This window comes from Catharus ustulatus, chromosome 1 (genome assembly GCF_009819885.2).
Source record: "Catharus ustulatus isolate bCatUst1 chromosome 1, bCatUst1.pri.v2, whole genome shotgun sequence".
NCBI classification, from domain to species: Eukaryota; Metazoa; Chordata; class Aves; order Passeriformes; family Turdidae; genus Catharus; species Catharus ustulatus.
In genome coordinates this window covers 97,234,945-97,260,389 of record NC_046221.1, presented here as the reverse complement: position 1 = coordinate 97,260,389, position 25,445 = coordinate 97,234,945, and the positions used below count along the sequence as shown (strand labels likewise).

At 41.3% G+C, this 25,445-nt stretch overlaps 1 protein-coding gene across 2 annotated transcripts in view; it reads left to right on the top strand.

The window, feature by feature from the left end:
• The first annotated feature begins 5,826 nt into the window (after nucleotides 1-5,826).
• The window catches only part of ELP2 (elongator acetyltransferase complex subunit 2), a 40,492-nt gene continuing 20,873 nt past the window's right edge, over nucleotides 5,827-25,445 (top strand). For both annotated transcript variants that reach the window (XM_033060469.1, XM_033060462.1), the window contains exons 1-8: nucleotides 5,827-5,964; nucleotides 6,064-6,142; nucleotides 7,783-7,868; nucleotides 9,633-9,783; nucleotides 10,989-11,066; nucleotides 17,790-17,854; nucleotides 23,937-24,003; nucleotides 24,807-24,941. In XM_033060469.1, coding sequence (XP_032916360.1) covers nucleotides 5,833-5,964; nucleotides 6,064-6,142; nucleotides 7,783-7,868; nucleotides 9,633-9,783; nucleotides 10,989-11,066; nucleotides 17,790-17,854; nucleotides 23,937-24,003; nucleotides 24,807-24,941 — 793 coding nt within the window. In that variant the 5' untranslated portion in view covers nucleotides 5,827-5,832. The remainder of the gene's footprint in view (nucleotides 5,965-6,063; nucleotides 6,143-7,782; nucleotides 7,869-9,632; nucleotides 9,784-10,988; nucleotides 11,067-17,789; nucleotides 17,855-23,936; nucleotides 24,004-24,806; nucleotides 24,942-25,445) is intronic.

The window sequence follows — 25,445 nt, the reverse complement described above, 5'->3', positions numbered from 1 at the left end:
TGGAAAGCTGAAAGCTTTGGATCAGGCATATCCTTCTGGAGGTTATGTAACTTGTACAAAACCCCTTCATGATCAAACCCATTCTAAATATACATGTATTAGATGTGGCTACATGATAAATGTGTGTGTACAAATAAAACCACCAACTGATATTAACTCAACATGTTAGGTTTGGGTTTGTTAAATGAGCATGAAGAGATACATCAGGAGATTATTACAAACTTCTTTTTGGGTTTGGGAGATATTATTCTGTGGTGTAGAACAATATCCTATACAAATCCTACAAGAACTGCTGCTAATACAGAATTTAAGTGCAAAATATTACTTTAATTATTCCAGATGGCATTTCCACATACTTTTTCTTTTGTGTGTGTGTGCATGTGTGCTTGTACACGTACACCCGCTGGAATGAATGCCCATTATCATGTCTCTTTTTAGAGCTTCTGTTTCAAAAACATAATGCATAATCAGTTTGATTATGTGACAAGCTGTTTCATCCTTTTTTCTCTTTTTTTTCTTCCCAAGCAGTTTTCTAGGTCATGTTTGTGTTAGGTCTCCCTTTAAAAAAAAGAATAAGAGAGAGATTTTATGCAGAATTTCTTTCAGCCAGCAATTTGGAGTCATTGTTTGGAGAAATAACTTTGAATTATATTTCTAAATAATTAGTTTTTTGGTGTTTTTTTAGAAAATCAGAAATCCATTTAGGCAGTGGGGATGTAAGGTATTAATAGAATATTTAAAATACAGCCTTCAAGAAAAATGGAAATAGCTACAGTTAAGATTTGTTCATTCAACTTCTTTCACCAGCATCATTTAACTTTCAGTCTTTAGTGAGATGAATTAAAGGAGAAATTGGTTCTAAAAATGTACTCTAAACATTTAAAATTAAATCTATTCAAGTAACAATATCTGCTTTTTATCTTGAGAAATGTATTCAGAAAGGATACCCCAGGCTTCCATTATAGTCATGATACACTAAATCTTAACTTTTATTGAAAGCAGGACCCACAATTGCAGAAATGCTCCAGTGGCAGTTAAAAAAAGTCTCATGCTGAATTTTAATGGACTCAATTAGTAACTTTGAGAATGACACTTCTCCTTGATCATCCCTTCTGGCATTAAATGTGGTAGGTACATACTCAAGGGAAGGAAATCCTAGTAAACCTACAAATTAGTATTCCTCATGCAGTGCAATGCCTTCCAATACAGATCCCAGAGCTGGAAAAAAGGAAGAGGCTGTATCTGTTTTCAAGATGTCAAAGGCAATGGAGTTGTTCCCAGCTGTTGTACAGGATATCCTCTGTGAAGCTGGGAAGTTATTTAAACTCATCTTTATGGTTTTGGCCACTATTGTTTAATATTTATTTTCATTGTGCTCCAGCACTGATCCCTCAGATGAAACCTTGGTACAGCCATCAGAAGTGTCCCAAGGGTGGAATCTGATTTCCAAGTTTTGAATGCTTTCAATTCAAGCTGGAGGCGAAGGATGCTGTGGATGGTTTGTCACTCTCCTGAATGCTATTCTCTGTCTTCCACAACAGGCATTTCGCCGCTAAAGATCTATGGTGCTCGAGAGATTTGGGGTTGTTCAGCCCAGAGAAGAGAAGTCCCTGGGGACATCTTGGAGCAGCCTAAAGTGGGTGGAAACTACAGAAAATGGAGTAGGGACTATTTATCAAGGAGTGCAGTAATAGGAAGAGAGGGCATGGCTTCAAACTGAAAGAGAGCTGGTTTAGGTTAAGCATTAGGAAGAAATTCTGTACTGTGATTGGGCTGAGGCACTGAAACAGGTGGCCCAGAGAAGCTGTGGATGTTCCATTCCTGGAAGCATGGAAGCATTCTACTCCATGCTGGATGGGGCCCTGAGCAACCTGGTCTAGTGGAAGGTGTCCTTGCACATGGCAAGCACTTGAAAGTAGGTGATTTTTAAGATCCTTTCCAACTGAAGCCATTCTATGAGTCTGTGATTTTATTATGAGTTCTGATATAGGCAAAAACTGACCAGGAAATCAATATAATAATACCCCTCTGCCTAAGAGTTATCTTTTAAAGAAAAATGTAACTCAGAAAGTTTTTCCTGAGACATTCAGGCGCGGTGGCAGTAGAAGTTACCAAAAAAAAAAAAAAAAAAAAAAAACAGCTATAGAAAAAGATAATTCTGTGCTGTACAGAAAAGACTACTGTACAAAAATTAAGCCTAGGGCCATTATATAGCTAATAAGCAGACATTAAAATACTAAATATGTCTCATTCACCAGGCACTACTCATCCAGATTGCTACTGGAGGCAAACAACCTAAAGTAAAAATAGCAAACAGTAACTTGGATATGAAGAAATTTCATTAGGGATTACTTCATAGGCATGTATACAACGAAGACAAAAAAAGATAGGCTAAGTTCAACAACTTACAAGGACAAGGCCCCTAATCTTTGAGTACTGGATTTGCTCATTTTACTTTTGAACTTTCTTCTATAGAACTTAACTACGTATATATAAACTGTAAACCTAACACGCTTCTTTTCAGAGTGTCATGTAAAATGACTCCTGTCTATTAACACATATTCTTGTACAACAAGATTTTACCCAATAAAAGAAAGCATTACACTTTGATTTAACATATTTGTAACATTATTATATTTTCAACTCAATGTTTAGACACAGTTAGATAAGTATATTAAACACTAAATATAACTTTTTGATTAGCATTGTATTTTCTCTGTCTCTCTCATAGGCATAACTGAGTTGGGTAGGGAGCACATGAAGGGCACTAAGCCACCTCTGTCTGCAAAACCTCGTTTGTAGACATGAGTTTACCATCAAAATTACTATTACTATACAAAATTACTATTTTGCTACTAAATTGCTATTGGAACAGAAGCTTTCCCAGTGCCTAACTGCCAAACTTATTTCAAGCTCAAAAAAGCTTTTGTTAAGTAGTATCTCCCTTATCAGAGCTTGTTGGTGTACCTCCATTGGCAGAACCAAACTGGGACATGTAAGAGATATGAGCAAAACTATGGAGTGACTTTTGAAGTCTGCTTAAGCCATAACAACCACCTCTGATGTCCAATGAACTGAGTTCTTCCTGTGTCTCAAAAATTACACCAAGGGAGAAAAAAGAGGAAGAGTATTTTTACACTTATTTCTGAAAAATAAAGAAGTTATTTTCTGGGAATATGAAGGAAAACAAGGATGGATGTGATGGTCCATGCTTAAGGGGAAGGAAGCACCAACTTCTCTGGGCCTCTACAAGAGATTTTAATTCCAGGATATTAGCTATGAATGAAGACTGGCAGCTGGCAACAAGTCCAGAGTATGTCCTTTTCCATCCTTGCAACATCACTGACCACCACTATTACTTCCTTATAAAGCATGTGTTCCTAAAATGCATACTGGCTCTATAGAAATTAGATATTTTAAACTTCTTATACAATATCCTCCAGATATTTCAGTTTTCAAGAGAAGATCCTGTAACATTAGAATTCAGAAAAAAAACTTTTTGGGTTTGACCAAAGGCTCAGAGTCTCACTTGAATGAGGCCTTTGTCAGAGAGAGTACTTATGACAAGTAAGAAACTAGGCTCATCTGGGCTGATCTGTCCTGACATAAATCCAGCTTCCTGTGCGTTTTTAGCCATGGCACCATGGTGCTACTACAGCATTCCTCATGGCATTTTTAAGTCCATATTCTGTGTCGATTTAGTTCTTTCAGTGTTGGACTGTGTTAGGGTGACAGTGACAGACCTGTTTTTGGGGAAAAGAGGCAATCACTGTCAATAATTGCACTAGCTGCCATCCACAATGTGATCTCAAACTGGCTGGGAAAGCACCCTGAGGTGTGCAAGGACCAGCCCCAGAAAACCCTGCAGCACAGGGCCACAATGCCCTTGCACCCTCAGGCATGACACAACCCCTAATCTCTCCAATACAAGCAGCATCCCGGTAAAACTGTTCACAGGACAGCAAAAGCAGCAGGTTATCTATCAGTTGAGTTAACTTCTTGTGTCACAGAGGAGTCTCTCACCCAATCCATCTTGGAAAAGCCTACACTTATGCCTACAACCACAGACAGAGACAGCTTTGTTCCCACAGCAACAGACGCAACTCCTATAACATGACCCAGCTTTTTGGCAGTGCCCGACCTCCTTCTGCTGGAGCCCTGACTCCAGCCCTGGCCAGGCCTGCTGAGAAGGGGTTGCTGTGCAACCTGACTGCTGTGCAGCCATCCTTGGCAGCTCAAGACAGCACTCCTCAGTCAAGGCATGCTTTGATGACTGGATCCATGCATTTTTCTGCAAGGAGTCATTTGTTCCCCTAGCAGCTAGCATTTCTGGCTGTATCTTCTGTGTGATCAGGCACAGCTTCCTTCCTTCTCATACCCACTGGAAAACAACTGTGCCTATCTGCAATGGTTTTATGTCAGGTTACAGCGCTGCCAACAGCCAGGATTCAAGAACACTCAGGGAGATAAAGGCCTGGCAGGAGAGGTTTAGGGCCCAAAATGTTCCATGTGCTATGCAGAGTATTTCCTCTGGATGCCTGCTTGCTTTTCACTGCTTTCTCTTCCTGCCCCCACCCTACAGCCCCATAAAGCCAGCTTCTCCCTCCAGCCCAGACTTTCCAGCTTTTTAGTTCAGTTTCAATTATTTCAGGATATCCTAGGTGTGGTCTGGGGACAGGAGGCACATCTCTGTTTCTCTCCCTTTCCATGGTTGCATAGCTGAGCTCTCCATTTATACTTCAACCAGGCTTCTGCTCCAGGGCCTTCTGCATGTGTGGGGCAGTTCATTTGGATGCAGAGTGGATGTCTTGACGGTCCTGCTGAGGCTCCCACTCAGCCTGTGGGGCAGCTGTTTGCACCTGTGGCTACTGGGAACTAGCAAAACCCTTGAACTTGTGAAGCCTGGCAGATAATACAATTTGAGCACATCTATATAGTGTAATACTCCTTATTGTGACTCCGTTTCTCAAGGCCAGTGCCCATGCAAGTACACCTAGAATACCACTGCAGTGTTTTTTTATTTTTCTTGATTTGATTTCAATTTCTTGTGCAGGAAGGGCAATAAATACATCAAAGAGTGAAAAAATGAAAATGTAACAGATGGAATTCTCTAATTTCTCTGTTCTCATATTTTTATTTTTTTCCCTGAAAAGCAGAGGTATTCAAACATATTCAGATCAAGACGTTGAGCCTGGCCATTGCTCAGTTGCAAAGTCTCATGCTTTCCATGACAGTAATTTTAGGACATCACACACGGTGATACATTAATACATCCCGACATCAGAGAGCCTGATTCTTTGTCAGGAGGTGGCTTCACGGACGATGGAAGCAGCCCAGGAATGGGTATCAGCGACACTCGGCTCTCAGCTCAGGTGGAATCCGCTTGGTGAAGGGTCCAGAGAGCAAATCCTGCGGGGAGCGGCTGAGGGAGCTGGGGTTGTTTTGCCTGTAGAAAAGGAGGCTCAGGGGCCCTTATCGATCCCTGTAACTCACTGGAAAGAAACTGCAGCCAGGTGGGGGTCGCTTTCTTCTCCCACACACCCAGCGACAGCACGAGAGGACACAGCCTTAAGCTGCACCAGGGGACATTCAGGTTGGACATTAGGAGAAATTTCTTGACAGGAACCAGCAAAGAGAAAAGCTTTAGACTTTTGAAACCCTTGAGGTCTCGGCAAAAGGCGCAGGACACATAACACCCCCGCTAAATCTCCACACGCGGCCGGCACCGCTCCGCCCGCCGGCCCCCTCAGGCCCCGCCCCTCAGGCGCCGCCCCACGCGAGGTCGTTGCCACGGGAGCCGCGCGGGGTCGCGCACGCGGCGGCGGCGGGAAGATGGCGGCGCCCGTGTCGCTCTGTCACATCGCCTGCTGCGCCAACCGGGCGGGCGGCGGCGCCGTGGCCTGGGGCCGCAGCGGCCTCCTCGCCTTCGGCAGCTGCCACGACGTCATCCTCTACGACCCGGCGGTGGGCTGATGCGCTCTGGGGTGGGGCCGGGACTGGGGACAGGTCCGGGACCGTGACCGGTCCCTGACACTCGGTGCTGTCTGTCTGTCTGTCCCGCAGGTGAGACGGGCTGTCGCCGCCCTCCGTGGCCACACCGGCAGGGTGAACTGCGTGCGCTGGGTCCGCCGGCGGGACCGCGGTGAGTAGCGCGGCCTTGCACCCCCGTCTCTTGGGGTGCGGTCCCGCGGGGGGGGCGGGGCTGGTTCCCCTCGGGCGCTGCTGCCCGTGCAGGGAAGAGGAGGCGAGGGGGGCTCGGCAACTGCGGGGCTGCACTGTGCACTGTAGGAATTAGGGGACTGCGACGCTTGCAGTGCATCCTTTCGCCTTATGCCCAGCTTCCCAGTAGGGATCTTCGCAAAATTAGTTTAGAAAATGTCTCTGAGACCATCGAGTTCAACCTATGACCCAACACCACCGTGTCAACTAGACCATGGCGCTGAGAGACACGTCCCGTTTTTCCTTAAATATCTTAAACATAAACAGTGACTCCACCACCTCCCTGGCCAGCCCGTTCTAATGTTTAAGCACCTTTGCTGTGAAGACATTTTCCCTGATGTCTAACCTAAACCTCCCCTGGCACAGCTTAAGACCGTGTTCTCTCATCCTGTCACTTGCTGGGAGAGGAGACCGACCCACACCTGGCTACTCCCTCCGTTCAGGTAGAGAGTGATAAGGTCTACCCTGAGCCTCCTCTTCACCAGGCTAAGCATGCCCAGCTCCCTCAGCCACTCCTCATAAGATGCATGCTCCAGACCCTTATCATCTCTATTGCCCATCTCTGGACCTGCTCCAGCACAATTAGTGCCCTTCCTGAATTGACTGGACATGGTACTCGAGGTATGGCCTCCTTATAACAGATGGGTCTGCAGGAATGTGACCTGCCAAATGCAGATGAGCTGCATGGTGGGTGAGGGAATCTCTGCTCCCGACCCCTCAGACAAGTAGGATGTTTGCTTGGGGCTGCAGCAGCTCACACAGGTCAATGACTTGTGCTACTTGTTCTGCTACCAGTCTCTTTAGTGAGGTTTGGAGTTTTGCATGTTTCAACTTTGGAAACTCATTTGCAGTGCCTTTTCAGCAATCTCTAATTATAAAGCTCTGAAGTTGCATAGAGGTTATGTGCTCAAAAAAAAAAAAGAATCTTTAGATAGATAGAAATGTTTGAGACATTTATGAGGGTTTTGCTGGATAGTACTTCCAGGCTTTAACATTGCTTAGGGCAATACCGTTAGGTGTTTATGGTAACTCACTGAAAAAGAGAAATGTGAGTCTTGATTAGACTACTAATGTAATGTGCTGCTTCCTTTTTTTGAGAAGTACTGAGGTGCAAACACTAGTTTTTGATAGTGATATAAACTGCCATCCTTTCAACAGGTTGCACTGGACCATATTCTTCTTAAAAATTATTAAAAGAAGTTATTTTGTGAAACTTTGAATTCTTTTTGTTTAGCTTTCTCTTGATTTATTTTCATACCTTCCAAAACGACCAAACAAAAATCCAAAAGATTAATTTACACTGTTGGATTTGAGAGTCTTTTGGAAAGGTATTTTTAGCACTTTCATAAAGAACTTTTTAATAGTCATGTGAATTTTCTCTTTCTATTTTCTTAGGACATATCTTTGCTCTTAACCTGCACAGTGCAACTCTTATTAACCATACTTTATTTTGGTAGGAACGTTGATTACCGGTGATACTTTGTGAGTGGTAGCCGGCAGAACTGCTTATGTTGCTGTTGCAAAGTTAAGTGTACAGTGAACTAACCAGAACATATTTTTTAGCCTCTGAAACAGAGCTAATTTCTGGTGGATCTGATAAACAGCTTATTCTTTGGGAATGGAAAGATACAGTAACATGGAATAATCAGGTAAGCAGGAATAACCTATTTTCAAATCTTCTGCACTAGTTTCTCACATATCACAAATTGTCTGTTTTGACTGTATTTCTGGTTTGTACTATTTGCTTCACTTTGGCTGTTTTTTTTTTTAAACTGAACCCACTGTATATATCCTTGAAATTGTTGGTACTCTGTCTTACTGTGTTTTACTATAAATGTTGTTTTCTCTTTTCTGTCGTTCATCTTTTTCAAATCACCATTGGTAAAGAAATTAACTAACCTGTCAGTCATTGAGTGGATTAGTTTAGGTATCTGAAAGACCCTGTGTGTTCTTGACTCATCAGCTTTGTGATTGCACGTGGCAGTTTTCTTTAAACCACCTTGAAGCTTCTAAACCATGAGGCCCATTCTGAGCTGGGATTTTCTGTACTCTTCTTCTTCGTTTCCTTATATCCATTTCCAGTGATTTCTGGTCAACCTGTGCAACAGTGTGGGGTTTGTATGTAGATAGTCTTACCAGGATGGTATACAAGTTGGAGTAGATGTTTAACAAAAATGACAGTAGAAAGATCTGCCCAGCAGTTGGCTTTTGTCAGAGAAATGAAGAAAAGTAAGGAGACATACTAATTTACTGTAAAATGTACGGCAAAAGATTCAGTGTTGTGTTAAAGAGCCTTCAGAATGACCTGAAATATTGGTGAAAAAACCACTTTATTATCTAGCTTTTAAAATCTTGTTTATTAGGCACGGGATTGTAAATGGCTGTGTAGGTAACTCATTTCATCATCTGACTCAAAGTAGGTTATTAGACTTGGCATTTTAAAATGCATGAGAATGCATAGTGGGGGGAAATGAGCTTACTTTGATGCAGGAAAGTTCTCAGAAATAAGTTATAAATGATCCTGATCCATTGTAACTGTTCTTGCATTTATTTAACTTACAGACTTTTAATAAACTTTTTCTGCTGATGTGGTACACAGCCATATGGCAATAATTTCGAAAGAATGTGGCTAAATGTGCACATTTTAATGGCAGTTCTAGACTAGTGTAAGTTCTTAAAAACAAAGTTCTGTATTGAACCAATCAGAAATTCTTACTGGGGCCTACCAGGCTGTATTTTGGAAAGAGATGTCAAATCTGTCTATGATAAAATTTGGATGAATGCTGGATGCTTTCTGGTTGCAAAATTAAAAGCTTCTCATTTTGATCTTTGTGTTAATGAGGAACAGATTGCAAATTGAATCACCTGTATTCATTGTCTAAATTTATCAGTTTTCTTTTTCAAGTTGGCATTTGAATGAGTAAAAAGCTGTTTTTGTTTGTGAGAACATGCTAAACGTTGCTGCTAGAGCTACTGTAGCTGCTGCTTATTCCATTGTGTTCCCTGCTCTGTCTCCTTCACTAAGCTTCTCCAAACTTTTGTGAGATACTCCTTTAGGGTAAGGGACAAGAGAAGGAGAAAAAGGAAGGAAAACTGCTCTTTCTAACTTCTGTGCTGTTTCCAGCTTCCCTCAAGGAGGGGTGAGGTTTGTGTAGTGTACACAGGAGCATTTAATTCTGTTCAGCTTTGAGCAAAATCTTACCAAGTTAATATTCATTGCTGCTGTATCCCTTCTCTGGGTTTCCTGGAATATGCTCTAGCTTAAGCATAGCATGGCAGACAGTCTGCCATTGCAGGTATAGAACTCAGTATTATCTTCAGTATTAAGTTATTTTTTTCCTAAAATGGCTTAAAAATTCTATCCTGTAAGTTACTGGAATTTAAAACTCTCTAAAATTTTCTCATGTGTTCAGCTTGTGAAAAGCATCCCTCTCAAAGGCCACACGGAAGCTGTTTTTGCTGTGGATGCTGTCTACCAGTCAGATGGACCTGATTTAAATCTGCTAGTAGCTTCTGCAGCCTCTGACTCTACTGTGAGAATCTGGTCTCAGCATGATTCAGAAGGTAACATTTTTTTAATTGTTTAATGTACTGGCTAAGTAAGAATCATGAGTGTTTGTGCATTAGATATTAAATACTAGCATCTTACTAATGTAGCTACATTGATTTCTCCTCAGACTTTAGTACATCAAAGCACTCTATTACTATTTAAAAGCCTTGAGTCAGATTAGTTCTACAGAATGATTTATTTTTATTTTTTATCAGGGATGTGTGGCCTGAATTTACTTTAAAATTCGTATTCAGTTTATGATAATCTGAACCATTGTTTTACTCTGTAATGTGGAGGCAGACTAGCTGTATGCGTGTGTGAAGTGTAATTACTTAGCAAAATGAATAATGCTGACATTAGAAAGGTGATGTTTAACTAGTCACTTGTTTTTAACTATTGGCTTGAATCCAATGAAGTTTGGGATGATGGGATCTTGACCTGTTGGACTAGGCCTTTGCATGGGAACATGGGAAAACAGCATTATAAAATACGTAAGAAATAAATTGGGTAGATAATTGAGATTTAAGGTGTTATTTGCTGGTTGAGTTGTAGTGACTGCACTTCTTTAGCTGCTTTCTTCCTTCTCTGGTGTATTTGAAGATTTCATATTGCCTTGCCTATGTGAGAGAGGTGGGAATTGCCAATCTACAGTCCCATGTTCTGGAAGGCATTTTTGATGTTCCCAAAGAACCCCAAGAAGTCCTTCTTTTTCATTTTGTCTTGCTGGTGTGGGTTACAGTGATAGAGAGACTAATTGTTCTGCTATAGAGAGGTTTTTTCTGCTATCCTCTTGTTTATTTTGATCTGCATGGCTTACTAGTTTAACCATTTTCCAGGATCTCAGAGGTTTTTTTGCAAGTTTTTGCTCATCTCTCTAGCTACTGTTGTAGCAAATGGATTCAGTTTTATCTTCCTGTGTTGTGAATGCTGTTGCCACAGGATATATTTTGTAATATTTATTGCTTCTGATGTGTTACCACAGTGTAGCTGTATAGATTTAATACTCAGTATTATCTTCTAACTCAACTAACTGTATGATTTTTTTTGTGGCCACACAGAAGATACTATTGTTTGAGCTTCTGAAAAAATGTAGATTCTTTTCAGCTTCTTAAAATAAAAATGGATGGGAAATTTTAACTATATAATAAAGAAGGAAATTACAGTGTAGCTGTAATAATTACAGTGAATGAGATCAACACTGTCTGTTCCTATTTTCCAGCTAAATGCATTGAAATTCTGCAGTTTGGAAATGGATTTGTTATGGATGTCTGCTTATCCTTCTTGCCTGGCAGCGATGGTAAGTAAAGCTGCACATCTTGAATATCAATGCAGGAAGAAAAATCTAAGAAATCCCCTGAACAGATTTTCAGCTGACTGACTCCAGACCTGTCTGCCACAGGTTTTGTTTTTTATGAAATCTGCTGAAGCTGGTTCTTGTATCTAAAGATTTTCTCTGAACTCTTCATAGTAATTAAAGACACAGACTGATTGCAGTGTCTTCAAAATGGCAATCAAATGGAGTTGTTTAGCTGAACTCTTGAGATGGAAAGCTGTAAAAGCAATGTAAATGAGTGGGATAGGATGATGCTTTAGTTCCACCTGGTCCTTGTGGTACTACTGCATCTTTGTTCTTGTTGCAAGATTCAGAAAAAATCTGAAGGCAAAAAAAAATTCTAGACATTTGCTTTTTTTGTTCCAGTTCTAATACAAATGACCTCTGCTGCTAAAATTGCCAAAAAACAGTTTAGATTTTGAACTGGACATATATAGAAATGTTTCCTGTAGAAATCTGTAAAGGGGCTTTTAATAAAGTATAACCACTGTTTTCTCCTTAAACCTGACATAGTAGTCCATATAGTTGAGGAGTATGTTAATTCTGAAATCTAAATAAAGTAACTTAAAATATATTAAAAATATATTAAAAAAACTTAAAATATTAAAAATATTACTGCTGATCATTTGTCAGAAACATTAATCTTTAATGGCAATTTGGAATTTTAATGATCTTCAGGGAAAAATGATCCGTGATAAATTTAGGAGTTGCTCAGAAATCTTTATGAAGGCTAAGTTGTCAGCTGCACAGAGATTCAAAGAACGTTTTCTCTTGAGAACAATCTGCATTTTTTAAGTCAGGAACTGAATACGGAATTACTTTTCTGAAAATTGTAAACTACATTTCCTGAAACATTTACAGTAACCTCTAATTTCACCAAGAAAAGAAATTTGAGGCTTGCATTGAAAATGGATTAATATGCGATGGATACTTTAACTTTCAGAGACGTTCTGATGCCTAGGATTGTAACTGATTGTCCTTGAAAATAAATCATTAAAAAAAAAAATTGAGCCACTTTTGTCAAGAAAGAAAATAGGGAAAACTGATAGACTGCTCATAAAAATCTGACCAGTCATTTGCAGCTGGAATGCAGCTTAAACACTTTTGGCAGCCTCTTCATTAAGGAGTTTCTTTACATTTGCTGTTTAGCCTTGAAGAAGAGCTTTGTGAAGTTTTGGTTACTTGCTTGCTTTTTGTCTTGCAGTGTTTGCACAAACTCTGCTTCTAAAATACTGGCAATAGTATTTAATATTTTACAGGTCTTGATCAGCCATTTGTCATATAATCTGATTCTTCCTACCACCTGGATAATTGCTAATGATGTAGCTTGGCCTCTGACAATAAATAAATGTCTCCTCAGAACTGAATTGCAACAGGTGAAAAAAAAGAGCAAGTGAACTTGGAAAAGTTCTGCTGATTCAACTTAAAATTCCTGCAGAGGAAATAAGAAAAGTATCTTAACCAGATCCAAATTCTAATTCCCCAAAGCATTTATGTGAAAAACTATGTACAGTAAATTCACGAATACAAGCCGCACGGACTATAAGCCGCACTGCTGGTGTGTTGGCAACATTGTTGCCTCTGTCAATAGATTAGCCGCACCCGGAATATTAGCCGCAGTTTAGTTCGCAGCGAACTTTCACAAAGTCGTCATTTAGTAACACAATCGCGTATTGCCGGGGTTTACTGGCTTACTGCCGACCTCGGAAACATTGTTTCCAAGTGAAAAAAGACACAGACGATAGCTGCGGCACCGTTCCCTGCAAGTTTTATTTACAAGCCGAAAAAGACAGGAACAATAGTGTGGTCATTTTGCGAGCATTCCCAACGGATCCGGGTTGCCTTTAAACAGCCGCTGAGCCGCGCGGGCGGGCAGCCAAGCACCGAGCGGAGCCACATCTCCGCGCCGGCACGGCCACCCGCTCAGCGAGCGCTGCCCTGCCACCCGCCCCCTCAGCCCCGCGGGCGAGCAGCCGAGGTCCCCAAACTCAGCTCTTTCCCTGCCACACGCATTGGCGCAAATGTGCCTGTCCTGTGAGCTCAGCGAGCGCCGCCCTGCCACCCGCCCCCTCAGCCCCGCGGGCGAGCAGCCGAGGTCCCCAAACTCAGCTCTTTCCCTGCCACACGCATTGGCGCAAATGTGCCTGTCCTGTGAGCTCAGCGAGCGCCGCCCTGCCACCCGCCCCCTCAGCCCCGCGGGCGAGCAGCCGAGGTCCCCAAACTCAGCTCTTTCCCTGCCACACGCATTGGCGCAAATGTGCCTGTCCTGTGAGCTCAGCGAGCGCCGCCCTGCCACCCGCCCCCTCAGCCCCGCGGGCGAGCAGCCGAGGTCCCCAAACTCAGCTCTTTCCCTGCCACACGCATTGGCGCAAATGTGCCTGTCCTGTGAGCTCAGCGAGCGCCGCCCCGCCCCCGCCCTCTCAGCTGCACTCCCCCTGCCCCCTCAACCGCCCTGCCCCCGCGCGCTCAGCCGCCCCGCCCCCGCGTGCTCAGCCACCCCGCCCCCGCGTGCTCAGCCACCCCGCCCCCGCGCGCTCAGCCGTACGCCCCCGCCCGCTCAGCCACCCCGCCCCCGCCCGCTCAGTCGCCCACCCCCTCCTCCGCGTGAGCCCAGCTACCCGCGCAGCCGCACAAGGGCGGCCAACCGCGCAGCCGCAGAAAACTGAAAACACTTAAAAAAATACAGAAAAATATCACACTTTTATTAAACTTTTAAACAGTTTCATTTTTCATTCATCAGCCGCTTCATCAGCGGCTTCATCTTCCGTGAAACCGTCGAAGTTTTCGTCCTCCGTATCGGAAACCAGCAGCTGGGCAATTGTAGGATCCAGCGAACGTGAGGCGGTTTCGCCGGCACCTTCACCATCAGAGTTATCACCTTCGGTACTCCCGATGGCATTGCTGGTCAGTCCAGGAATGATGTCGGCTTTGGCGAACGCTCGGCTGATAGTTCGGGTAGTAACTTTACCCCAGGCATCCAGTATCCACTGGCACACTGTGGCGTAACTTGCCCGGCGCAGCCTCCCGGTCTTGGTATAGGAGTGTTCGCCTTCCAACATCCACTCTTCCCACAGAGATCGCATTTTAGACTTGAAGGAACGAATAATACCTATGTCCAGCGGCTGCAGTTCTTTGGTCAAGCCACCCGGTATTACAGCAAGCTTCGTCTTCTTTATTCTCGCGATTTCTGTCACGGTTTCCGTCGTATGGGCACGCATGGAATCCAAAATTAGCAGTCCCGGTAACTGATTAAAGAACCTATGCAATGTGCCGCCGTAAACGTCCGTTAGCCAAATCTGCATTGCTTCCTCATCCATCCAACCTTTTGAATTAGCATGAATCTTTATTCCCTTTGGAAATCTCTCTTTAGGGAGGGTTTTTCTTTTAAAAATTACCATGGGGCATAATTTCTGCCCAGCTAGCGAAACGCCGAGGACGACCGTAAACGATGTCTTTTCATTCCCCGTGGTTCTTACCGGCACCGTCGGTGTTCCGGTGTGGTCCACGGTCCTCGTCAGCGGCATATCGAATGTGAGGGGTACCTCGTCCATGTTTATAATACAGTGCGGCTGTATACTGTTTTCAGAGATCTTCCCTTTGCAGTAACTCCGGAACCTGGCTACCTTTTCTTTGTAGTCCGCCGGCAGCCGCTGACACACCGTGGTCCGTGTACGGACAGAGAGCTCCTGTCGCCTCATAAAGCGGAAGCACCAAGACGCTCCTGCTTTAAATTCTTCTATATGCAATTGCTTTGCAATTGCTTTGGCTTGTATCCGAATGGCAACAGTAGATACACTTCGGCCAGCTGCCCTTCGCTCAGAAATCCACTGATAAAGTCTTTCTTCCAGCTCTGGCCATTGTGCTCTGCGGCGACGGAAACTTTTCTTTGTCTTCCTTGCAAGACGAAGTTGGTCTTCTTGCTGTTTCCACCTACGTACCATGCATTCATTAATGTGGAACGCTCTAGCTGCAGGTCTGTTCCCATGTTCTTTTGCATAGCTGATCGCTTTCAATTTAAACTCCGCGTCGTACGCTACTCTCTTCTCCGCAGCCATGCCGAGGGAAGAAGTCGCCGAGGGGAGAACGAGCCGAGAAGAGAACACGCTGAGGGCAGAGCACGCCGAAAAAGAACGAAGCGCGGGAACTCATCCTGTTAAATACCCCCCCGTCCCCCAGTAATGCCGTCATCCACAGGCAGACAATAAGCTGTTCTCTGATTGGTTCATCATCGGAACACCGGGAAACCATGGATTTCAAACTGTTTTGGCTCGGGACTGGACCGGCATGATACTAGGTAAGGGCAAATATCACATTTTTGTTAATAGATTAGCCGCACCGGAATATTGGCCGCATTTTCGGGTTTCCACCAAAATTTTAGTCTTCTTGCTGCGGCTTGTATTCGTGAAATTATTGTACTTGTCCATTTTTGCCAGATACGTATTTCTTGATAGAACTTTTTGAGTGGAAGTATTTGCATTGGTCTGCAATAGCAGCTAAATCGTAGTTCTCTCTTTGATTTTCTTAGTTAAAGTTTCATTCCATTGAGTAAATACGTAATTATAGTAATGGCCCATAAAATGTGTTTCTCAGGAAAGAATGGTATTGTGTTCAAGAACATCCATAGTATTGTATCTTATGGAAGGAAATGTCACTACTGCCCAATTCCTGTGGACCTGATGACCAGGTCTTCATTCAAAGCAGCTCACATCACCTTCAATCTGAAGCAGGTTTTTTTTAGGCCTGTTAAAGAGAGGAGGAGTCAGGGTTGAAATGTGACTTAGAGGTTGGAGAGAAGAGGCAAGTGATGGAACTGTAAGAATGTGGAATGTGACTGAGAAGTGCAAGAGGAACAGTGGATAACTAGGCACGGATTTGGTACAGGAAGAAAAAAGAAATTAGTATAGAGGATAAACGTGAATATTTAAGTTGATTTTTGATCTATTCATAGTAAAGATAAAATTATCTATATGAAGGGATGTCATGGAGCCTTTTTGTTGAAAGAAATAGTTGATTTTAGTGAAATTTAGTATCTTGTTTTCTATCCGGACTTGAGAAATGCAAAAGTCTAGCCCCTAACATGTAATTTATTTCTTCATAGATTGATACTAAATTTATTTGCTTTCAACGTTTCAGTCCCGAGCAGTAACACTTCCTCTTTATGATGTTAAAAAAGAAGAGTGGAGTAAGCGTTAACTATTTTTCCTCGTGCTCTTCTGTTGGAGAGAGGAGCTAATACACTGCCTAACTTCTCTTTTTTTAACCTCAGACATAACTTTCTCTGGTTTGATCAGTAGAATTACAGAGTTTGTGCACTTTTTAGGTTAACCAGTGGAAGTCAATTACAGTAATTTCACGAATACAAGCCGCACCAATTTGACTAAGATTTTGCTCCTAAACCGGAAATGCGGCTAATACTCAGGAGCGGCTAATATGTGAATAATTTTCTGACATTTACAACCTCAGAAGTGCCAGCCAGAGTGCAGAGCCGAGCAGCTGCAAAGTCGGCATTTTGCGATTGTTACAAATCGCTACTCTGTTGCACCGCGGGTGGAGCCTGGCTGCCTGCAGGCAGCACGTGGGGCGGGGAGAGAGGCGGGAGAGCTCTTTCCTTCCCTCCTCTACCACAGCCCAGGGGAGAGACGGGGGGGCCCCACGCCGCCATTGCCACGGCTCGGGGAGGAGAGGGGGGACCCGGGCCGCCACTGCCGCGGCTCTGGGAGGCGGCGGGGGACCCGGGCCGCCCCTGCCGTGGTTCTGGGAGGCGGCGGGCGACCCGGGCCGCCACTGCCGCGGCTCTGGGAGGCAGCGGGGGGCTGCGTCCCTGCCTGCCACCACAGGGCAGTGCCAGGCTGTGGTGACCGAGCCCAGTGGCAGCGGTGGCTGGCCCCCAGTGGCCCCGCCAAGCGGCAGCGCCGGGCTGGGCTACCTGGCCCCGTCGGCAGCCCCTAGCGGGCCGAGCCTGCACAGCCTTAGCTGAGCCAGTAAACCCCGCCCTGCCACGGTTCTGTTAGTATTTGGCAACTTTGTTGCACGCGGGTCCTCGCTGTGAACGACAGAGCAGCTTATATTCAGGTGCGGCTTATTTATGGACAAAAAACGAAATATTTGCCAACACCCAGAGATGCGGCTTATACTCAGTGCGGCTTGTATTCGTGAATTTACTGTACTATTCAAGTCTTGGAGCAGTCTTGAGTGAAAAATGTTTCATTGCTTTCATAGTCTTCAGTACAGATAGTGGTGATCTCTGTTCCGTTTTTGGTCTTTTGATTTGCTGTATAATAATTATGCTAACTCCATCTAAACATATGTTTCTTGGTTTAGGAACTTGAATTGCCTTAGTTCTGAGTAATTTTGTTTTGTTCCTTCCTTCTTCTGTATTTAGAGCAAATGCCTGTTGATATCAATAAAATATAATCAATTAAAAACTCTAATACTTGAATTTCCTACAGATATGAACTTGAGGCAAATAGATATTATTTGAATGTCAAAATAACTTGAGTTCTGTGTTCTTATGATACTAATTTATTAGGCAACTAATGTAGAAAACATTTTAAAAGTGCTATCACACTTGCCTTAGTATTGTTGTATTTTGATATATTTCTATATTGTTTTTTACATTATTTATATTTTTTCATATCCTAGAATATTAGAACTTATAAAAAATTAAGACCTTCTTTTCGTTTCTAGTACCAATACTGGCTTGTGGTGGTGATGACTGCAAAATAAGTTTGTTTATACAGCAGAATGGTCAGGTAATTACAATTTTTGTCTCTTGCACAGAGCATTACTGAGTTCTTCTGCTTCTTTTCAAATGTACTGTTGATTTTTTTTCAAGTTCTTCAGTAAGTCCTTTCTGTCTCTACGTAACCATTGCATACGACAACTTTTTTTCAAATTGTTCATTCATTTTTCTAGGTAATGATGAAGTGCACATACACAATATTGAAGTTGAATTCAGTGCGTGAAAGTTTTAGTTGTTCTTGATTTTTGTCCCCTGTGTTAAGATAGCCTGTTTCTATTCCCACTGATAGAAAATAGCTGCAACTGTCCTTCTTTATTGAATGTCCAGGCATTGAGTTGTTCATATGGAAATGATGTTACTTTTATTCTATAAATTCTTATAATGAAACTGTTATTACTTCGATCTGAGGAATTTTATGTTTGCTGCTAAGTATGGCCTTTATGCTTGACTGCTTTTGAACATCAAAAAAAAAGTATTTTTCAGAGTATCCAGTCTTATAAAAGCACACATTTTTCATGTGTTATTTGGAAGCTGGAAATTTTTAGTTTTTCATACAGATAAATATTCCTTTCGAGCAGTAGAAAAACATTATGTCCTCTCTTGCATCTGTTCAGGAGTTTTGTTAGATTCTAAAGCATGTGTTGAATGACTGTTTTCCAAAACAGAACTCAGTATCACTTCTTTCTTTCTCTCACTCCCTTAAAAATCCCCTTCAAACCGAAAATGTTCTCCCAATGCACCAGTGGAAAAAAACCCCAAAAACCAAACATTTAAAACACTCCTTTGAGATTGGCATATGTGGAAGCACTTAGTCTGCTGCATTTGCTCAGACACACTCCCTTTAGGGATTAAAGAACAGATAGTTCCTTTTTCTTTCTTCTTTTTTTTTTTTTTTTGAGAGACAAAGCTACTTTATAGATAATTTTGCCAGTTTGTGCTGCCATGTACAGTAATAAGATTTTTTTGGTTGCTGTTGTTGTCAAGCAAAATAAGTACTTCATCCCCTTTTTCTACGTTTAATGATTTCTTGACCACTCAGTAGAAAAGAAGGGTGCTTGGTTAGATTTTTTAAAAATTTATTTATTTTCTTTTTTCCTGTGTAGCTTGTGACTGAAGTCAGTTTAATGAATTCTCTGGGAATTAGCAATGGCAGAGTGCCACTCCTGATTCTCAATGTGTTAAAGAAAGATTTTTATCTCAGAGACTGTTTTTCTCATTCAGAGTTTAAAACTTGTTTTCTTGTATGATTCATGTTAACAAATTGTATACAGTTAGACTGCCAAAAATTTTCAGAGATACATAACTTATTTTGCTCTTTGTTGGCCAAACTTTCCAGTATAACAATAGTTTGCCGTTTTAAGAGGCAGTCAGTCTGTGGAGGGTAAAGGAAGGTAACTTGAAAAATCAAGTTCCCTCTTAAACTTCATAAGCAAGTTTGTGCCGTCTCTTTTAGGAGGTAGGAAACTTTATTTATACAAGGGGTGAGCAATTTTGCTTTGCATGTGTTATTTTTCACAGTTTCAATTTCAGAAAGTATTTTCACCAGCTGTTGTGGCAGAGTTGTTGTTCAGAATATCTTTTAAATGAGGTGGAACTTCTTGTTGGTGCCTATCTTAACTTTCAAGAAGATCTTTTAGCTAAGTGGACTGTGCAGGCCTCAAAGAGAAGAGCCTGTGTTGTGCTTTATAACTATTAAGAGAATTAAGATATCCTTGCAAGCCTTCTGACATGAATTCCTGCCTAGCTGCTAAATCTCACTCATAAGGTTTTCTCAGATCTACTGACACCTTTTTTTATGGCTTCTTGGTAGTATTAAAGGTATTTGAACGAAGTGTTACTAGCCTTGCCATTTTTTACTGGAACTTGGCATAGGAGAGTGGTTAGAATCTTACCTGCTGTGGCATTTCCTTACTGGTAAGGGCCTGTGTAGCTCTGTCCAGTTAATTCAGTAACTCTTGTAAAGCACTTGCTTTAGTTAACATCCTCAAAAAGGTTGTTATGAATGTGAGTATGAATCCAGAGGTAGAACATGCATTCATAACCGGGTATTCTTATGAAACTTAAAATGCACTGTTAGACTCTGAGGGAGGATGAGGCATCTTTACTTAGCTAATTCAGACTACCTTTTGGTAAGCACATTAATTTTATGGTCAAAATGTACTTATTCATTAAAAACTGCTTGTTTTTTAAAACTGAGTGGGCACACTTTGCATCTTTTGATACTACCTGCCCACAGATCCCTTACTGTGTTAAACAGTAGAGAGAAAATGAACTCTTGGCTTTTCTGACTTGCTAGAAGAGGGTATTGATTTATAAAAGTATCCAGGGAAAAAAATCTTTCAGAAACCATAATATGTCTTTTTGCTTGAGATGTAATATCTACAGATGTGGCCTATGGAGGGCAAGTAGGTAAACCAGCAGATTAAATTAGAGGTTTTTTTTACCAGAACATTTCTATTTGAACTTTGTTTTTCTGAGAAGATGATGTGCTGTGTGTTTTGATTTCCACCCAAATAGTTTGGTGTAGCTGAGAAGTGGAATAGGGGGGTGAATCAAAGATAATTCAAGATCTTTCCAATCTGTTGAGGTTAACAGCTGCGTAGAGGAGGTATATTACATCTAGTGTCTGCTGGAGAAAAAATGCTGTTAGTCTGGTCCTGAAAGAGGTGTACCCAAGCTATGGGCAGAATTGGTTGTGCAGAGTGTGCTGGGCATGTCCACAGCTTCATTAGTTGTGCTACCTACAGAACAGCTTTATTCTTTGTCTAAAAGAAAAGAGACCAGATTGCTGCTAAGCAACAATATTCAGAGATTAGGTAAGGGGCATGGGAAAGCCTGTGAAGTAGAGTCAGACCAGGAGATTTAACTGTTGGTATTGTAACTTCCTGTGTATCCAGTGAGGACCAAGTGATAACTGAAACAGAAGAAATATGGGACTATAACAACAAAATCTCTAAAAAAGAGAAGAATGACAGCTCAAAACACTGGTGCATATATAACCTAGGCAATGCTAGAAACTTTGACTTAAGAATCACCTGAAAATAATGACCATGTGCATCCGCACAAACCTTTATATTGATTCAATTTTAGAACTGAATACATTGGAAGAAACTGGATATAGGATGCCAAGAGACAAACTTCAAAGAAAAGAGCAAAAACAATACTAAAAATCCTAGCATAACAGCATACACTACTCCTTGCTCAGTTTCAGTCAACAGTTTTTATTTTCATGGGAAACAGTATCTTGAAAACTTGGACTGAATCACAGAATCTTAGAATATCTCCAGTTTGAAGAGACCCATAAGGATTTCTGAGGCCAACTTCTTGCTCCTCACAGACCACCTAAAACTAAATTATATGACTAAGAATGTTGCATTCCTCATGCTTCATGGCACCATCCTTCTATGTATGGTAATAGCCCTTGTGCTCACCTCTATTTTCCATCCACTTACTGGCGCTGCTCAGATGGGTGCAGAGTGGAGGATGATGTTATAGGGATGGGAAGGACAGCAGCATGACTTTCTAATTTAAGGGACTGGATGCATTTACAGAGGTTTGGGGGTATCTCTCCTCAGCAGTGAGGCCTCATGCAACTGGTGCTGGTATTAATGAGTGAGTGAATATGAAATAATTAAATTCAGCAGTCTCTACCTTAAATCTTGTGAATAGTTCAATGGGACTATTCAATGTAAGCATATAAAACTAAAAATTAGTACAGACCTCTAGCTGAGACTGGTTAAGCGTGCTTGTTCTGCACCACGGAAGAGCTGCATGCTTGATTTAAAGCTAAGTACTGCCTAAAAACCTGTTTGGGAAATGACTTGGAAATCTGGGGTGGTATTAATAATCTCAAAGTAATTAGTTTTACTCTTTTAAGGGAAAACAAATGACTGCTTTTCTTAATAGATCTCTTTGATGTATGATGAGGAGGGTAATTAAAAAAACATCCACACGAGAACACCTTGAAAAGGGAAAATTTTTAGATGTGTATTTAGATTAATATTAGGGTCAAGTTTCAGGAGATATACACATTGTTTAGCATAAAAGGAACCATAAAACAGAAGGATGTTAGCAACAGTTCAGCCTGGACCAGTCTTTCAGTTAGAAATAAACTTACCAACTAACCTTGATGACTGTAAAATACAGAGCATTTTATCAAAGATAATATCAATGAATAAATAAATAAATGTGTTTTGTCTGTTATCTGAAATATCAATTGCAAAGATTTTTTTAATGTATTGCCAGAATCATGTCATCTTCAGAAAAATCTTAAAGTTGCTGTTTCATCTCGCTTCCTGGACTGTTCCTTCCTGTCTTTATACATAACCTGTTGGGTGTTTAACATAAGCATCTGTCTGGAATGCCCCATTAGGAAATGCCAGTGGTTGCATAAGTGACCAGCCAACCTCTCCCCCAGCCCCGCGCGCTGCCTACAGGGAGCCAGGCTCCACCTGCGGTGCAACAGAGTAACAATTTGTAACAATCGCGAAATGCCGGCTTTTACTGGCCGATTGCTCGACTCGGCACCTCGGTTTCCACTTCTGGGCTTGGAAATGTCAGAAAATTATTCACATATTAGCCGCTCGTGAGTGTTAGCCGCATTTCTGGTGTGGGAGCAAAATTTTAGTCAAAATGGTGTGACTTGTATTCGTGAAATTACTGTAGTTACAGGAGAAGGGCCAATAGCTTCAAACTGGAAGAGGGTAGATTTAGAGTAGATATTAGGAAGAAATTCTTTACTCTGAGGATGGTGAGGCACTGGAACAAGTTGCCCAGAGAAACTGTGGATGCCCCATCCCTGGACTGGCTTGAGGCCAGGTTGGCTGGTGCTTTGACCAGCTTGGTGTAGTTGAAAGTGTCCCTGCTCATGGCTGGAGAGGGCATGTGTAAATGAGATTTAATGTCCTTTCCAAATTAAACCATTTTATGATTGTGACTGCAGATGTGTGGTGAGGAGAGGCAGAGTAATATTGTTTGATGGGAAAGTGGTTTTGGAGAATATTAGAAATGTTAGATTTAAAAAGAGAACCGCCAGTTTCTGAGTATGGATTTTTTAATATACATACAAATTTTTCCTTTTTTTTTTTTTTTTCTGTCATGGATTGGAAGAGAGACCTTAGTTGCAGACTTGTGCTGGTAGCAGAGGGTGTCATTTAGTCACCTAGCCTAGGTAAGGGATTTTGTGGAATATAATGCCAGAAATAATGTGGTAAGTTATTCATACTAGACTACACTAGTGTTTTAACTAACAATTACTTTAGACATTTTAATTCAACTTGGAATAAAAAAATGTCATGGAAGTAGGGCTGTTTCTGGGCAAAAAAAGCAGAAATGGGTTAAATGCTAAGTAAGGAGGAAATAATAGTGAATAGTTTGATTCAATAGTACTTGAATCAAAATAAAATGGTAGTATTACGTATGTTACAAATGAATATAAATTGTGACACTTCTTAAAAGGGAATCCAGACTGGTGTTCCTGAGCCTGTGTTCATGCAGAGTTCTCCATCAGCAGTTCTTGACGTATGCCTTCCTCAGAAATTTTGTTAATGAACTTAAGAAACATAGAGAATATTTCCAGTACCATAACTGATTCTTACTGATCATGTTATATTTATTATTGAAATAATTTCAAAGCGTTTACTCTTCTTTTTATACTTGATTTCACCTGTATTCATTTTCTTCATCATCTGCATCCACTTAACACAAATACCAGAAATTTTATGTCACGTCAAACCTTCATTATGTTGTTCTTTGTGTATCACAGTAAACCTGATAAACTTTAAAAAACTTTCAAATTTATCATAGACACGTCTGTAGCCTCTTGAAGGTGTGCACCTTAAATTCACACCCTTTCCTGCTCGTATATGGGAAATGCCATAATGTTACATGTACTTATCCAATGGTGGCAAAACCAAAAGGGTTCATCTCGAATCTGTGTGTAAATTGCAATCCTTAGTGGTGGCTTATTTTCTTTTCCCTGTTTCAAATAATGAAAACTATAAATATAAAAAACTTGAAAAAATAAGGCTTATTGCTGATATGTGCATGATAATTGGGTGCATTTCTGTGATGTAACATGAGTTTTTATTCAGTTTCAGAAAACATTAGTACTCCCTGGCCATGAAGATTGGATAAGAGGCGTTGAGTGGGCAATCTGTGGTCAGTATGAAAGATGAAAAAAGTGGAATAGTGGTTTAATGGCATTACTAGTGTTTTACCACTCCAACAGATGACTTTGCTGCACAAGAGCACCTAAGCTCTTGTGGTTGTGTTGTTTGTTTTCCTGAGATGGTGGTAATTAATATTAAAATCAAGATGAAACTTTGTATCCTTCAAAAAACATTTTTCTTGCTTGTTTCAGGTTTGTTTACCTGACTGGTACTTAAATGCAAACAAATTGAGGTTTTAGCAGCTTGTCCTTTTCAATATAGAAATGTCTGTATCCGAGTGAGAAAGAGTTGGCTACTTTTTCCAAGTGGTAGAGTAGGGGGAAAATAGTATGTTTATATTTTCTTGTTTCCTGCCCTGCCCTAAGAGTCTTTGCAGACATTAATCAGTAGTTACTGCAACGGCACCAAAACATGGAGGATACTACAAGCCTGGAGAAAGAAAAGGAGAAAAGGAGATTTTGGCAAGTGTTGAGACTGATAGAATTCCAAAAGCAAAGTCCATAAATAGTAGGGAAGTATATGTATAACATGTACACTGCTTACTATATCTTCCACATCTTACAAGCAGGGACATGTTCATAGTATGTTATAAAATATTAGAGAATTTGAGTGGGAGAGTGAATTGTTGTTGAAATAAAACAGTGGACTTTTATATGCTATTGTGTACAATGGGGAAGATTTGGATAATGCTGTTAGCTGCATGTATAGAAAGATGTTAGGTTAATTATGGCAGTGGTTGCAATGAAAATATGGCTCTATTTTTTTTTTTCTTCTTTTTCTGAAAATAAATAGGTGAAGACCTTTTCTTAGCAAGCTGTGCTCAGGACTGCTTGATAAGAATTTGGAAAGTATGTAAAAAATTAAAGCAAATTCCAGAAACTGAAGATAATTCCATAAAACTGAAAGAGAATATTTTTACTGTTAAAGGTAGGTAACAGCTGTGAAATTCTCTGGCACAGCTTTTCACTTGTGTATCTTTTCATGGCTCCAGGGAAGCTGGCAAGGTGGTTACCACCTAATTTGATTTGTTCGGTGTTGACTGCATTGTTTTTAGCTGTTAAGAAAGCAGAATTACTGTTTTAATGCCAAAAGTTAATGATGTATTACAAGAAATGATATTAAGTAGAGAGCTTAATACCAGCATGAGTTATTATTGTTATGCATGTTCCAAATGCAATATGTAGGACACTTATTTGCTGGTGGGAGGGAAGCTGTTGTGTAGTTCTCCAGTTTAATAGCTTACCTCTCATTTTCTTTCGAATTCAATGAATTAAGGGGTGCTGCTATTACTTAAGGATTAGAAACATACCAGAAAGAGCGGATTAGTATGTGCATGCTTACTTTATGGTCATTTAACAAGGTGTTTAAGCATGGTAGCATCAGATGTTTGCATTGCTGACATTGTAGGGTAAATTATTTGGCAACCTAGTT